Source organism: Ochotona princeps, chromosome 10 (genome assembly GCF_030435755.1).
Source record: "Ochotona princeps isolate mOchPri1 chromosome 10, mOchPri1.hap1, whole genome shotgun sequence".
In the NCBI taxonomy this organism is placed as follows: domain Eukaryota; kingdom Metazoa; phylum Chordata; class Mammalia; order Lagomorpha; family Ochotonidae; genus Ochotona; species Ochotona princeps.
In genome coordinates this window covers 12,754,395-12,770,498 of record NC_080841.1, presented here as the reverse complement: position 1 = coordinate 12,770,498, position 16,104 = coordinate 12,754,395, and the positions used below count along the sequence as shown (strand labels likewise).

The following is a 16,104-nucleotide window of genomic DNA, read 5'->3' as shown; positions in this document are numbered from 1 at the left end:
AGGGGCCTCCTCCCCATCTTCCCTTCTTTGCACCCATCTTGCACCCATTCTCCACGTTCCTTATATCTTGTGAAAAATAGGCTCAGGGCTGGGGGAAGCATCTTGCCCTGCTTGCAAGTCCACCTACTCCCTCCCCCTCAGTTCTATGTGGTCAGTTCCTGGGCAGGACCTCAAGTGAGAGTGGGGCATAGATGGAACCGCCATGCCCTGGTATCCTGCCACAGGATGCTCAAGAGGAAAGAACTCAGCAACCCAAAGGGAAAGGGTACTGAGGTCAGGTCATAACAGCATGGGGGAGTCGCAGCCATGGGCACCCCCACCCCAAGCCTGCCTGGCCTGGCAGATCTGCTCTACCCATCACCTACTGGCTTTAGCCAGCTAGCCCTGGCTCTGCTGTCTCTTCCTCCCAGGGCTACTTCGGAGACCCCTGGAACGTGTTCGATTTCCTCATTGTCATTGGCAGCATCATCGATGTCATCCTCAGTGAGATCGACGTGAGTGGCAGATGGAAGGCCTCTGCGGGCTGGGCGGCAGGCACTTGTTCAGTCCATAGATCCGTGGGGATACCCCTGATGTGCAACAGAAACCCTGGGGTACACAGAGAGGGAGATGGCCAGCCAGCTCAGCCCTCCTGCTCTCAGGAAGCCACTGTCCTAAGGAGCAGAGAGGACTTGGCTGCCCCACAGGGATCATGGCAGCAGTGGGCAAGTGGCCAGAAGGAAAGGCCTGGTGGAGGTGGTGCTGTCTGCCTTTAGTCAGAAGTCTCTGAAGGCTTTAGACTAGGGATGGGAAGGATTAGTGCTTTATTATAATTATTTTATTATTATTATTATTTTATTGGAAAGGCAGATTTACAGAGAGAAGGAGAGACAGAGAGAAACCTTTTCCCTCTGCTGGTTCACTCCCCAAGTGGCCACAACAGCCAAAGCTGAGAGCTTCTTCCAGGTCTCCAATGCATGTGCAGGGTCTCAAGGCCTTGAGCCATCCTCCAGTGCTCTTCCAGGCCAGAAGCAGGGAGCCAAACGGGAAATGGAGCAGCCAGGATATAAACTGGCACCTATAAGGGATCCCAGTGCACGCAAGGCAAGGATTTTATCCCCTAGGCTACCATGCAGGGCCCGATTAGTGCTGCTTTCTAACAAGTTAACCTAGAAATGAGATAGTGAAAATAGAGATATGGTTCCGAGGCTGGTCCTTATTGCCAAAGACTCAGTAATGAGCTGTGGGGAACCCCAACCATGCCAGATGTAACAAGAATATGTAGTGGAGGCCTCAGACTGGAAGGGAGGGGGGAGACAATGGAGCACAGGCCTGAATGAAGCCAGGAAGGGAGCCGCATGGGAAGAATGCTGTCTGGGTGTGGAGACTGTGTGCCAAGGCCCTGGGGCGAGACCAGCAGGTGACCCTAGCAGTGGTGGCAGAAAGCAGTGAACAATGGGGCTGGTGAGAGAAGGCCCTCGAAGGCCATAGTCCAAAGCTGATCCAAAGCCAGGAGCTTCTTCTGGATCTCCCATATGGGCACAGGGTCCCAAGGCTTTGGGTCATCCTCTGCTGCTTTTGCAGGCCACAAGTAGGGAACCAGAAGGGAGGTAGTATAGCTGGGATAGGAACCAGCACCCATCTGGGATCCCAGTGTATGCAAGGCGAGGACTTAAGCCACTAGGCTACCTTGCTGGGCCCATGGGTTCAAGTTCTAAAGGGACTGCCCTGGCTACTGCGAGGAGGACATGCTAACAGGAGCATGAGAGCTGGCCCCCGGGCAGACAGCCAGGTGGGGGACAATGGCAGCCTCCAGGAGGCAGCTGTGGAAGCAGTGGGAGGAGTCTCATGTCCCTTCTGAAGGCTACGCTGGCAGGAGCTGGACCAACAGGCTCAGTGTGGGAGAGGAGTGGAAGGGTGGGGTGTGGCTCAGGTAGTGAGGCACGTGTCACAGGGTCTGAGTTGGGAGTGCAAGGGAGGGGGAAGGTTCAGGTTGAGGGTCTGAGCTGTGGGAGCTATAGCTGGAGGAGGGGTGAGGCAGTAGGTCCAAGAGCCAGAGGCTGAAATCTCACAATTGTTTCCCTCCCAGCATGTGCAGTGTCCTCGGTCTGGAAGGATGGTGGCACAGGAGAGAGGGTGGCAGCGGTGGGAGAAGGGCATTCCCTAGCCATGGTCATGGAGGGTCTCCACACAAGGCTATCTGACCCGGCCTCGGAGACCCCAGTGGGCAACCAGCCCCTGAGCTGGAGAGGTTCATCGTACACAGGGCAGCCTCTTGCTGCTCCAAGAGTACATTAGGCTGCACCAGCTCATGGGGTGATGGGGAGTGGGGGTGGGAGCCAGAGAACAGACCAACCTCGGAGACGCCTGGGGACAGGAGTCGGGGGAGGGGAGCAGCCCTCGACTGAGGCTCCCATGGGCTGCTCCCTGGCGGAGAACGGCCCCTTCTGGGGACCTGGTAGCCAGGGCAGTGGGCCACTGTGTTTCGGGGTGGGGGCCTGGAGACCTTTGACCCTTCCTCCCCACCACACCCCCTGCACAGAATACACAGTGACGACAGACAGCTCTGTGTGTTCAGGGACCGCAAAACACAATGAGTAAACATGTATGTGTGTATAAATGTGCATGTCTGTGTTTCTGTGCACCTGTGTGTTTGTTGTATGGCTGTGTTTGTGTGGGCACATGTGTGTGCCTGTGTTCAAATATGTGCATGTGTGATTGTGTGCCTGTATACACACACATGTATTATGTGTGTTACATTATTACTCATGTGACCATATGTACGTAAGTGTATTGTGTCTCTCTGTACATATATGTCTGCATGCCCCTGTGTATGTGTGTAGGTATGAGGTGTGTGTATGAGAATGTGTGTCTTATGTGTATCTGTGTGCACATATGTCTTGTGTGTATGTATGTGTGTGGCCGGGTATCTGTGTGTGCATACATGTGTGTGTCATGTATTTCCACCCATGCTCAGATGTTGCTGGGCAAACAGCATCCCATAGGGCCCCATGCTCTGAGGGCAACATTTCCCATAAAATTCTCAGAAAACTCCTCTGTCAGAGTGAAGAGCCCACAGCAGGCATAGCTGCTTCTTGGAGCCTGAGGTCTGTGCAGGGGTGGCATGGCTAAATGACAGCAGTTTCTTGGTGGTGACAGACGGGAGGTATCATTAAGATCAGCAGATGGACCTTACCAGTAATGTTTGCTTGGAGTCCTGTTAAGATAGATTTTTATTTCTGATGCATAAACCAGAGAAGAGCCTAGGGCAGCATGTCTGTTAGAATTTTCTGGAATGATAGAATCCAATATGGTCATCTCTACCCAGATGTGTCTCATGGTCTCTTGAACTGTGGCTGGTGTGTGGCCAGCAGCCAAAGCGTGGACAGTATAGATCTGAGTCACTGCATGTCCTCCCGGTGTGTGTGGCAGTCACCCAAGGAGCACATGAACCCCTGAAACCTGTCCCCTAGACACTGACCTAATTGGCCTGCGTGGAGATGCAGAAAAGACACGCATGTCTTAAAGTTCTGCACGTGATCTACACACATGCAGGACTGGAAGCCAGTGGTCTGGGAAAGAGCCGCCCGAGGCAGACCAGCTACCTGCAAATCACTCAGATAACTGTAGGACAGGGGCTTTGAAATGAAGGCTCCTCATGAAATGGAGCCCCAGGGAGAAATGGGGGGTCCTGTACACTCAACCACCTGCTCTTCAAAAGCCAGTCCCTGGGATGGGCACAATGGCCTCTGCCGGTGGGATGTCAGTGTCCCCGGGGGAGCTCTGCGTCTGGAAGGCACTTCCCCAAGGGTCTCGACCTGACATCCAGGTGAGGGGGGCCTGAGTCCACCTGCAGCGACAAGCAGGTGTTTGTCAACATATCCCAGCATCACATGATCCAGACAGAGCAAGGCTCGGGCCCTATCCCTGCACATGCGTACACAGCTGAGCGGGTCCCATCTGTGTCCAGTCCCCCCACCCATCTTGTTGCTCCCTTGCCCCAGCCTCCCGCCTCACTGCCCCACAGAGCTTTATCCTCACTCCCACCCACCTCCACCCCTGACTGCAACCATGTGGGGCCGTCGCCCCTGCCTCTCTGTCTTTTTCTTTCTCTAACTCATCTGTGACTGTCCTTTCTGACGCTTCTCTTCACTCCCTCCCTCGTGTCCCTCCTCCTCTCTACCCTCCCCTTCCCTCCCCTCGTCTCTTTTCTCCACAGACTTTCCTGGCCTCCAGCGGGGGACTGTATTGCCTGGGTGGCGGCTGCGGGAACGTTGTAATTCTGGGCTGCATGAGGCTCCAGCACGCCCGCCACCCCCCACCCCGCCACTGCAGCATGCTGCCCCTGGCCGTGCCACTGCATGGGGTGCAAAGGCACTCAGGGCTTCCTTCCCAGAGCTGGCTGCCTGAGGAGCCAGGCTTAGGGTGGCTGGGGGTGCTGCAACCAAACGTGCATGGGTGTAGCGGCTTCCTCAAGCCTCAGGAAGGACAGGCCTCTCCACAGACGGGAGCGTACAGGGAGGGCTGTGGTTGTAGGTGCTGGACTCAAGGGCCAGTTCATTGGGCACAAGGCCCTTGGGGACAATAGAAACAGGGCGGGCAGGGCTGTCCTTTCCAGCACCATGCTTGTGTCTGAGCCGCCACAGGGCAGAGACTGGTCCTGCTGAGGGTACGGTTACGGCGTCGGGGGTGGAGGGAATGGCCATGTTGAGTTGATGGTGACAGAGCCACCAAGTTTTGGGACTTTTTGCACTGGGAGGGCACTAGGTAAGGGACTCCAGGTTCCTCGGCTCAGCAGCAGTTGGAAGAGCAGGTGAAGAGAGCAGGAGGTTCCAGAAAGTCTGGCAGCAGCCACGCCCAGGCACACTCCCTGCTGCTGCCCCAAGCATGGGCTCAGCGCACGGCTTGGTGCCCCAGCTCCCAGCTCACCTGCCTCTGAGCACCAACCCTGATGACAACCCAGAGCTGGCGGAGGGCAGAGGCCATGCCGACAGGGCTGGGGCTCCTCCCACCCACCGACATGCCACCCTTCCCACCTGCCCCATGCACACAGCACCTCTGCCCTCCCAGCCCCCCTCCCCACCCCACTCCACCCCTGTCCCGAGGAACATCCCCCAGACTGACCTCTGGGGCTGCCGCCCCACAGGACCCAGACGAGAGCGCCCGCATCTCCAGTGCCTTCTTCCGCCTGTTCCGAGTCATGAGGCTGATCAAGCTGCTGAGCCGAGCAGAGGGTGTGCGCACCCTACTGTGGACGTTCATCAAGTCCTTCCAGGTGCCACGGGCAGGGTGGGCCCTGCAGGGACAAGCCACTGGGACCATCCTATCCCTTCCTCCTTCTCTTCCCTCCTCAGCATGGATCCCTGGGGACCTAGGTGGCAGGGAGGGCTCTGGCGAGCTACAGAAGGGCAGGGGCATGGGGCAGGCAAGTGGAGCCATGGTGCTGACGCCCTGACTATCCTGCAGGCCCTGCCCTACGTAGCTCTTCTCATTGTCATGCTCTTCTTCATCTATGCTGTCATTGGCATGCAGGTGAGAGGCAGACGGGCCTAGGGGGAGGTTGTACCATGGCCATGCTAGAGGGGGGCATCTATGAGCTAATTAGTCTGGGCCTGGCCCTGCCTCGTGCCCTGCCTCCTGCCTTGGGCAGCCATGGGGTGAGCTGCATGCAGGCTTCTCAGATGCCTGCTGAGTGAGAAACCTGGAGGGTTTCCAGGAGAAACCTGGGCATGCAGACAGACAAGAAGGGGCCAGGTGGTGTCTCTAAGACCCCAGCCAAAGGCCTGGGTGGCCCAGGGGCACCCTCATCTGAAGGCCCTTCCCCTACCCCTGGATGCCCTTGGCCAGCTTGCTGCTAGGCACTTGAATCTGCTGTCTGGACACAGACTAGAAAATTTGACCCAGCCTAGAAAGAATTCAATATGGTTGACTTTGGGGCTGGCACGGCCTGAGGGAAGGGGGTTTGGGAAGAGTGGGGGCTGAAGGTAAGGGACAACAGGAGGGGAGTGTGGGGGCCTCTGGGGTCCAAGTCCCGAAGCTGGGTACTTTGTGTCCTGTAGATGTTCGGGAAGATCGCCATGGTGGACGGGACCCAGATCAACCGCAACAACAACTTCCAAACCTTCCCGCAGGCTGTGCTGCTGCTCTTCAGGCAGGTCCCACAGCCCAGGTCAGACAGGGCGGTACTCCGAGAGCCCCCGTCCAGCCTCTGCCCAGCTGTCACCTCCTAAAGGCTGTCCCCACTGCTTCACTCTGCTCTGGGGCCCTCCTCTCGGAGGGATGCCACTTACTCCTCCAGCCTGCCCCCCGCCACAGGAGACAGAGGTTAAAGGTCCCTCCCAAGAGAGCAGGGGATCCTTGGTGGCCCCCAGCCTTGCCTTGCCATGGTCAGGACAGGGATATCCATTCTAACACGTCCCTGGGCTGTAACTCAGTTCTTATTTATAGTATCCTTGATGGTGGAACAGAGGGTGGAACTGGCGCCCTGCTCCTCCCGAAGCTACACAGTGAATTTGGGCATCTGACCTCTCATGGACCATATCCTTCCCTGGCCCCAGAGTGATGGGGGCTTTTGTTTGGCAGGTGTGCCACAGGGGAGGCGTGGCAGGAGATCCTGCTGGCCTGCAGCTACGGGAAGCTGTGTGACCCTGAATCGGACTATGCCCCTGGCGAGGAGTATACGTGTGGCACCAACTTCGCCTACTACTATTTCATCAGCTTCTACATGCTCTGCGCCTTCCTGGTAAGAGGCCAGCGCACCTGCAGCTGGGGAAGAGCCTGCTGTCTCCTGCCTGGCTAGCCATGTCTCAGGGATCTGGGAGACTCTGGCTAGATTGTCCCTCCTTCTGGCCATCACGAGCCTGGCTGTGCTTTGTGCAAAGTTTCCCATCTGTCTCCATATCTGATTAGCAATGCTGGACAGCAGTCAAAGGCATTTTGTGAGGTTCTGCCCTGGGTAGGCCTTCCCAGGCAGCTGTGTCCCCTGGCCGGTCCTTGGAGGAGAAGGCTGCCCCACTATGAGGAGGCTGGGACTGAGCCTCAGAAGACAACCTTGTGGGGTTAGCAACTGAGTCCCAAGTCTTGCTGAGAGCCCAGTGTTGCCAACTTTGCGGGAGGAGGTGTTGGGTCTAGCCTCATTCTTTCAGACTTTTATATTTCCTGAAAATCCTGGTCCGAGTTGTGCTAAGGACCAAGATGGGTACAGGGGGTGGAGATGGAATACAACCCAGCCCTGGTCCTGTGGGAACTTGTGGGGTGCAAGGGGAGTACTTATGTGGGCAATCCAGGGGGATCCCTCATGTTGAGGGAAAGACAGGAGCAAAAACAAGGGCACAGAGGAGGGGCGAGCCCCTTTCTGGGGTAGGGCAGGAGGCTGAGGCAGGAGTGGCTTCCAGTGAGGTGGTGAGCTGAGCACTGGCCCCCAGGCAGAGGGTCCTGCCTGTGTGTGAACCCTGGGGCACAGCCCTGCCTGCCCATGGAATGCAGGTCCTGCACAGGCGTTGAAGAAGTCATGGCCCTAGGCAACCTCCCAGCGCCCCCCACCCCATCGCTTCTTGTTCTCTTCCTATAGATCATCAACCTGTTTGTGGCTGTCATCATGGACAACTTCGACTACCTCACACGTGACTGGTCCATCCTGGGCCCTCACCACCTGGATGAGTTCAAGGCCATCTGGGCAGAGTATGACCCAGAGGCCAAGTGAGTCCTGTGTGGAGGTTCCATGCTGGACCCTCCCCAAACCATGGGCCCACTGTCCCATGGAAAGCTGCTGTTCAAGGTCCCCAAACAGAGGCCTGGAGTTGCATTTTGGGAAATGGCACCCAGCTTCTGCTGGGACACTAGGAGTGGGCAGCTCAGGATCTGACTGGACACTGCAGGCCCTGGCTACTCAGAATAACCAGCTGGAAGAAAATGCGAAATTCCAAGCCCTATCCAGACTGCATCACTAGTAAACCTCTCCCCAAGGCATCAGCACATATACGTGAAAGCTTGGGAAGTACTTCTCCCTAGCCAAAGGGGACAGGTGCCAGGCCCTGGGTTTAGCACCACACGTATTGTCTCATTCATTCCTCATGACCACCCCAGACATTCTTAGTCTTCCTGATATGGAAACTGGGGCTCAGAGTGGCTTGGGCCATGTGACTGGTCGGAAGGGACACTGGGATCCAACATTGATCTGCCCAGCGCAACCAGGCTGTAAAGTGTTTATGCCAGAGCGCCCATTCCCTGTCTGCCCCACTTGGCTGCCTGCCAGTCCTTATCCAGTGTTCCGGGGCTAGACAGGAAATGCTCCCTGTCTCTCAGCAGCTCATCAGAGGAAAAAGGAAGTGCTCCCATACCTCCCACGGCTTCCTCTGACCTTGCTGGCTGCTCAGTTTGAAGCACTGTGATTTCTGGCTCTGGACCAGCTCTGCAATGAGGCCTCCACCTCTCTTGACCCCTGCCCTCAACTTCTGTTAGCCCTGCCCTGCAGCCCCCTGCCACAGGGGACTAAATCCAAGGGAGGAACAGCCCTGGGGAGAAGAGGGTCCAGCTTCCAGACCTGTGGACCCCAATGGAAGGGATGCCATTTCATGTAGTGGGGATCACCATGAGCCCATGCAAAGGGAGGGAATCCCCCCACAGACAGCTGCACAGCAAGGACCCATGACTTTGCATCTGCCAGCTCTGCAAGGCTGCAGGCTGGGTGGCACTGCCTGGGACACTGGTCTCCATGTCCTCCTGCAGGGGGCGAATCAAGCACCTGGACGTGGTGACACTGCTGAGGAGGATCCAACCCCCTCTGGGCTTTGGGAAGTTCTGCCCCCACCGTGTGGCCTGTAAGGTAACTGAGCTGCTGGTTCTGGGGGAGCAAGAGAGGCCGGTGCCATGGGGGCCCAAATCCCTCCCTAAGGACTCAGTCTCATCACACCAGCCCCTCATGGAGATGTCCCCTGGTCAGCCTGCCCATCCGCCCTCATGTCCCACCCACCCAGACCAGGTGGCAGACCAGCAGCAAACCCCTGTCCCTACTCCCTGACCCCCTACAGCGCCTGGTGGGCATGAACATGCCTTTGAACAGTGATGGCACCGTCACCTTCAATGCCACGCTCTTTGCCCTGGTGCGCACAGCTCTCAAGATCAAAACAGAAGGTGAGGGCCTGCCAGTGGCTGGAGGTGGGGAAGCAGTGGGGGAACTTCCTCCTCCCAGGCATGCTTCCCAGCTGTGACTCTACCAGAGGACCCAGGCCATGCCACAAGGTTTTCATGCGTCTTGGGGCTCAGAGAAAGCTGGAGAATTCTCTGCTGGGCAGGAGATGTGTTCCCTGACTCCTCACTGTGTCAGGGAGGGGTGTGGCACCCTGAGGGCAGCTCTGGCAGGAGCAGAGGGCTTAAGGGGTACTGGGCAGGCTGGTAGCATCGACACTGAGCTTGCAGGTCCTGTAGCTAGGAAGATACAGTCACGGTGGGAATGAGGAGAGGAGTCAGGGTAAGCCGGGTCTCAGAGTAGGACTTGGGACCATCATCAGAAAGAAAAGGAGAGGAAGATGGGGTTAAGGCACAGCAAGAGGCCTACCCAAAGGTGCTGGGTAGAGACCATAGCACAGGAGGAGTCAAAGGTTTGGGGGAAGAGAGGAGGAGGTGACAGGCCCCAAAGTCAGCCATTCTGGGTGAGTGCATGGGGCAGAAGCATGTAGCCTGAGGGCTGAGCTACCTCACAGGGATGGGGAAGCTGGCACCCTGTCTTTGGTGCCCAGCTCTGCCGCTGCTGCCAAAGGAAACTTGGGCCATGCTTGCTGAGTGTATGTCTAGTTCCCAGAGCAGTTCAGACTGTGCTGGGTGACCTTGTCCAGGGCTTATGGCCTGGCCTGATGACTGAGGTCATCCTCACCTCTCCTCTGCTCCAGGTAACTTTGAGCAGGCCAACGAGGAGCTGAGGGCCATCATCAAGAAGATCTGGAAGAGAACCAGCATGAAGCTCCTGGACCAGGTCATCCCACCCATAGGAGGCAGGTGCTGCTTTGGGAGGCCAGGGTCCAGAACCCGTGGAGAAAAGGGGATGAGTAGCTGCCTGGGAACAGCCTCAGCCCTGTGTAAATGCCTTAGGTAGGCCAGGTAGGCATCTAGCAAGCACCCCAGCAGTCTCAGGGTGCGAGGTGCCCCTTGGTCCAGTCAGCAGTCCAAGGATCGCCAAGAGGCCTAGCCCCGGCCACGCTCTGAATCCAGTGTCAGATTCCTGTTGGGCTTCAGGACTACTCTCGTTGGCTCTCCTGCAGATGACGAGGTGACGGTGGGAAAGTTCTATGCCACCTTCCTCATCCAGGAGCACTTCCGCAAGTTCATGAAGCGCCAGGAGGAGTACTATGGTTATCGGCCCAAGAAGGACACAGTGCAGATCCAGGTGAGTCAACGCAGGGAAGCCCTCAGGGGCCCTGGGCCCAGCCAGGTTTCAGTCTCCAGCTCACCAGCTGTGTCTCGGAGGGTCCAGGAATGGTGGCACAGAGAGTAACAAGGATGCCAGAGGAGCAAGGAAAAGAGGGGATGGCTCATTCTGGTTCTCTGCTGTCACCCCAGCATGGATCTGTCCCATTGCTGGTGATCAGACCTTTTATCACCTCAAATTTATACATTTTTTTATATTATTATTATTGGAAAGCTGGATATACAGAGAGGAGGAGAGACAGAGAGGAAGATCTTCCATCCGATGTTTCACTCCCCAAGTGAGCCGCAACGGGCCGGTACGTGCCAATCCGATGCCGGGAACCAGGAACCTCTTCCAGGTCTCCCACGCAGGTGCAGTGTCCCAAAGCTTTGGGCCGTCCTCGACTGCTTTCCCAGGCCACAAGCAGGGAGCTGGATGGGAAGTGGAGCTGCCGGGATTAGAACCGGCGCCCATATGGGATCCTGGGGTTTTCAAGGCGAGGACTTTAGCCATTAGGCCACGCTGCCAGGCCCCAGTTATACATTTATGGCACATGTGGTAGAAAGATGGCGTTGAAAGGCAGCTTAGTCCGGTAGCCTTGGATGTGGAAGACCCTGAGAGCAATCCTCAGACACGGTTAAGGTGTGAGCAGCCCCAGAGGGCAGAGCAGGACCCAGGGGCTACACAGGACATTGGATGAGCCCCAAGTAAGCATGGGACCTGAGTGATGCGATGAGAATTGGGGAATGAGAAATGGGGTAGGGTGTGGGTCTGGTTGTCTCCTCTAGACTTTGCCCCCACCTCACAGGCCGGGCTGAGGACCATTGAGGAAGAGGCGGCCCCGGAGATCCACCGGACCATCTCGGGGGACCTGACTGCCGAGGAGGAGCTGGAGAGAGCCATGGTGGAGGCTGCCATGGAGGAGGGGATCTTTCGGGTGAGTGAAGTCCAGGGCCACACCTGGCCACTTAGACACAGTGAGCAGTAGAGATTCCTGGAGGAGAAGAGTCTATCTCTACAGAAAGCCTCCCAGCACACCCTGCTCCTGCCTCTCTCACGACTCAGAGTCCGTGACCCAGCTGACCAACTCCAGGGTCGGACATGGAACAGCTCCCACCTCACCTCCGTCTCCCCCCAGGCTACTATCCATAGGCCTGAACCCCTCCACCCTCATGGCCCCACCTGCTTCCAGCTGTGTGGTCTCCAATCCCTCTCCCTGTCTAGTGTTTCTTGGAACACTTTGGACCTGGATGGTTCTCGTAAGCCTCTCTAGGTTATGTGTAAGGAGATGGGGGCCCAGAGATAATGCGGGATGCCCCATACAGGCTCAGCAGGGAGCCTGGGACCAGTTCTACACATTCCCAGTTGAGGGCTTGCCCCACCCATCCCTTTCCCATGTCTGTATGGCCAGATCCCCTGTATGATCCCGTAAGTCTATCACAAGTCTTAGATAGCAAATCAAGCAGTTTCTCTGTGTTAGGTTCTTCCTCCTCTGATCTCTCTGTACCATCCATCCTCCTCGGGCTTCACTGGCCTTGTCCCCAGGAAACAGCCCCCTCCACACCTGTTCTCACTCCCACTTCTAGCCATGTTTCTTCTCCCACTTGCCACTAGAGGACCGGAGGCCTGTTTGGCCAGGTGGACAACTTCCTGGAAAGGACCAACTCCCTGCCCCCCGTCATGGCCAACCAAAGACCCCTCCAGTTTTCTGAGATAGAAATGGAGGAGCTGGAGTCACCTGTCTTCTTGGAGGACTTCCCTCAAGACCCAAGCACTAACCCTCTGGCTCGCGCTAACGTCAACAATGCCAACTCCAACATTGCTCATGGCAACAGCAATCATAGCAACAGCCAGACATTTTCCAGGTAGTGGTGTCACTTCTGGCCCTGAGTGTAGGGCTACTGGGATAACATTGGGAGGACATATTTAGGGGGTTTCAAGCTGAGCTAGAATGAACCTCCCAAATTGGCCAGATGTCTTTTGCACACCTTTGTGGCCCTTTGGGGTCCATCTTGCACCAAAGCTGCAGAGACTGCTTTAGCCAACAGGTGGCAGGCTCTTGTCAGTGTTGGCCTTCAGCAGCCCCCAATCCAGTGCACGGTTGTGAGATTCGGAATTGAAAAACGCCATGCTGCTGGGCTGTCCCCATCTCAAGCTAAAGTCAGACTGGGGACAAGAGTCTCCTGCAGCCACAGCTGCAGCTGAGTAGCCCGCTCCAGGCAGAACTGGTTGTGGACAGGAGGCTGGCTGGTGAAAGATAAGCAAAGGCTATGTCCCAAGCCTCAGGGTTGGACAGCAGAGGGAAAAGTCAGGCAAACAGCTCCCCAACCCACAGCCAGATCTCCCCAAGGTCAAAGCAACCCCCTTGAAAGGCACGGGTGGCTATGGGTTGCCATGGTGTCAGGTGCCGTAGAGGGATGGGCAGATGTTAAGGGCTGTGCTAGGGCTGAGATTGTGAGTGATAGTACATCCTGGGTCACCACACTCTGATGGCTGCAGACCCCGGAAAGGTGTGTTTGCGGCCCCAGAGAGTGGGATCAGCAGGAAATCAGCCTCCTGCTCTGCCTTACCCAGCCTCCCTTTCATTTCAGCATGCACTACGAAAGAGAGTTCCCAGGGGAGATGGAGACACCTGTGGTCGGACAAGGAGCCTGTGGCCACCCCCTCAGGGCCCTGGGTCAGCCCTTCCCCGGTACTCGAGCAGCCGAGACTGCCTCCAGAGAGCCTTGCTCTGTCCTTGGGTTCTGGAATCCCTGCTGGAAAGGGAACAGCTGGGCCCCGAGAGTGCGAGAGCCGCCATGGCCCACTCTTCATGCAGGCAGAGGAGAAGGAGCTGGTTCTGAATGGGAGTGAAGAGCAGCATAGCATATTTATACTAGGAGGGCCTCCAGAGGCCTGCTGGGAAACTCATCACTGACTCCCACATTGGCCCAGCAGGGGTGTCCCCTTCTCCTGGCACCCCAGAAGGGCAGCCTCTGCCTCACTGACAACGTGGCCCTGGGGCCTGCAGGAGGTGGTTCAGGAGTTGCCCAGGAGGTCCCACACTGCCATGTGAGGGGAAGCCCTAGGGATACTGGGAGAAGTACAGGCGTATCCCTACCCTCCCGACACTCACACAACTTCCACATGCACATACTCATGCGCCGGAGGACAACTTGGTTTCTGCCAGCCTACAAGGATGCAGGGCAAGGTGGGAGGATGTGGGCAATTCCACCTGGGCCAGAGCTGGTTGGACCCATGACATGTCCACTGTTCAACACCTGACACCCTGAGTGTAGCTGGTCAGTCAAGTGAAGCTCTGTGGATTGGGGGGCAGTGTCACAGCCCCCTTGTCCTGGCCCCATCTTGTCCACAGGAGCCCGCAGCAAGCCCTGTTCGGGAAAACCGAAGGCACAGCTGGCCCAGATGGGAATGCCCACTGACCAAGCCCCTCCTGCCCCTTGCCAGGTAAGAGGGCAGCGGTCTGGGAAGGGAGCTCCACACAGAGACCGCACCAGGCCTGGCTGCAGGTGAAGTTGAGGCTGGGGAGGAGCCTGACAGCCACTTGCCCGTCAACCCTACAATGATCTGCATTTCAGTGGGTGCTCCTTTACTGTGGGTGTTGGTTGGGGCTCCCTCAGATAAGCTGGGATTTTTGCCATACATGTGAGCTCCAGCGTCCCTGTTGGGGTCTTTGCTTTTGTGTATTTGGAGCAGCAACCCAGCATGGATGCTCCAGAGCAAGGGCAGCAGAAGAACTCCTGGGCAGGGTCTCTGCAGGAGGAAGTGCCCCAGAGCAGATGCTCCAATGGGAGCACCCCCCAGCACCCAGGTCCTGCCATAACCATGCTGATCCGAGAGGTGAGGCTGGGTGGGAGCAGAGGGTGGTCTTGAGGGTCAGCACCAGAGCAGCCTGACCTGGAGGCCATAACCCCACCCCACCCCACCTAACCTCCTCTCCTCCCTACAGGCTCTGCTTCGAGGGGGCCTGGAGACCTTGGCAGCTGATGCTGGCTTCGTCATGGCCACAGGCCAGGCCTTGGCAGATGCCTGTCAGATGGAACACAAGGAAGTGGAGGTGGCAGCTGTGGAGCTACTGAGAGAACGGGAGGCCATAAAGGGCACAGCCAGCATCCTGGGAAGCTGGGACCACAGCTCCTCCCTGCGTGGCCTTGACCAGATGCAGGGCTCCCAGGAGCCCCTTGTTTCTCCCAAGCTGTGACAGTCGTGTAGCATCAGCATAGGCTAGAGCTGGTGCAACCAGGAAGCAGGGTACTGTGCAAGAGAAGCTCTCCTTCTGAGTTACGGTGGTCAGAACCAGCTTCGGACATCCAGGTCCCTCCCTTTGCCAGCAAGAAAGGCCTGGGTGATGGGAGCAGGTCACTGTGCCAGCAGTACATTAAAGTGTTTAGGTCCATGGCCCTGGCACATGGCCTCTGGTTGCTGCTACTGTGGGCCCCTATGCTTTTCCTCGTCCGCTTCCCCAGCAGGTGTCACCTGCCCCTGGGCCATGTGCAGTCTTACTGTGTGTGAAGCACAGGGGGACACCTTGTAGACGCCCATCACCAGGTGCACCAGGGAGCTGAGTGGCCCTGCTCAGACCCGACCACACCCCAGTCACACCCTGACCAGCATTTTCAGAAGTCGGGGCTGTAAGTCAGTGGCCAGAGTCCACCACACACAGCCCTTGGAGCCTCCAGCTGGCCCATATGTACAGGCTTTGGGTTCCAAAAAGCTGCAGCCTCCACAGCTCCTCTCATGCTTGCCATGCTCCCATGTGTACTTGCAGAGCCTCCTAGGAGCCGGCTGCACATGCAACAAGTGCCCTTACTGCCACACCCCAACTGTGGGAGGCCAGCCTAGGATCTGTGTTCATGATGTGAAAATGAAACTCCAGGAGCTGGGGATGCAGGAGGGGCTAAAGTCCCTGCAGCGTCCCCCGGGTGCCTATCCCCACTTCACCAGGTGCTCTCTCTCGCTCCCTCCATGGCCGCTATTGTGTGCCGAGCGCATGCCAAGTAGGTGGCAATTGCTGTGGTAACCAGCCTGGCCTCTGGGGTGGCCTCCTGGCAAAACTTCGTGGCTTTGTGGCTTCTGGGTCCTGCCTGAGGCTGCCAATTGCCCAGTACAGGGATACTCCACTCTGAGTGTTCCTTCCCTGAGCTGGGCCCTGGACTCTGGTCCCCCAGGAGCAGCTGTTCCTGCTTCCCTCTCCCCTCCATTGTCAATGCCTGAAGTTCACCTGTTCCTCCCTCAGAAAGAAAGTACCAGCAGGTCCTCCCTCAGGGCATCTCCAACACCAATGCTCCTGCCAGTCTCTGCCCTCCATCTTCCCTTCTGACTCAGTGGAAGCCAGATCTTTCCTTCCCTAGTTCCACAAGTTCTACTCCAGTCAGTACTCCCATTCCTGCCCTGGCTCCTTCTGTCTGCACATAACACATTCTAGCTGCTTCCATTTTGGTAGCATAACCCTGCCACGAGCTGGTCTATCTCTCCATCCATCCATCTCCATCATCTATGCATCTAAAATATGTCTATAATCCATTTACCCACCATGTATCACCTATTATGCATCCATGTATCTACGTCCCTTGGCCCATCATCTATCTGCCCTTCCCTTAGTACTCTGTCATCTATCTATTTTTCAGATTGATTCATTTTTATTTGAAAGGTAGATTTTACAGAGAGGAGAAACACAGAGAGATCTTCCATCCACCAGTTTGCTCCCCAAATGACCACAACAG

The 16,104-nt window shown here is 56.9% G+C and overlaps 1 protein-coding gene across 1 annotated transcript in view; it reads left to right on the top strand.

The window, feature by feature from the left end:
• Positions 1–14,764, top strand: part of CACNA1S (calcium voltage-gated channel subunit alpha1 S) — a 55,352-nt gene extending 40,588 nt beyond the window's left edge. The window contains exons 28-44 of the mRNA XM_004578783.3: positions 411–494; positions 4,199–4,255; positions 5,126–5,254; positions 5,446–5,511; positions 6,039–6,130; positions 6,562–6,721; positions 7,550–7,677; positions 8,707–8,803; positions 9,009–9,111; positions 9,867–9,968; positions 10,236–10,360; positions 11,190–11,318; positions 11,996–12,246; positions 12,973–13,058; positions 13,737–13,828; positions 14,078–14,221; positions 14,331–14,764. Coding sequence (XP_004578840.2) covers positions 411–494; positions 4,199–4,255; positions 5,126–5,254; positions 5,446–5,511; positions 6,039–6,130; positions 6,562–6,721; positions 7,550–7,677; positions 8,707–8,803; positions 9,009–9,111; positions 9,867–9,968; positions 10,236–10,360; positions 11,190–11,318; positions 11,996–12,246; positions 12,973–13,058; positions 13,737–13,828; positions 14,078–14,221; positions 14,331–14,582 — 2,097 coding nt within the window. The 3' untranslated portion in view covers positions 14,583–14,764. The remainder of the gene's footprint in view (positions 1–410; positions 495–4,198; positions 4,256–5,125; positions 5,255–5,445; positions 5,512–6,038; positions 6,131–6,561; positions 6,722–7,549; positions 7,678–8,706; positions 8,804–9,008; positions 9,112–9,866; positions 9,969–10,235; positions 10,361–11,189; positions 11,319–11,995; positions 12,247–12,972; positions 13,059–13,736; positions 13,829–14,077; positions 14,222–14,330) is intronic.
• The last annotated feature ends 1,340 nt before the right edge of the window (positions 14,765–16,104 follow it).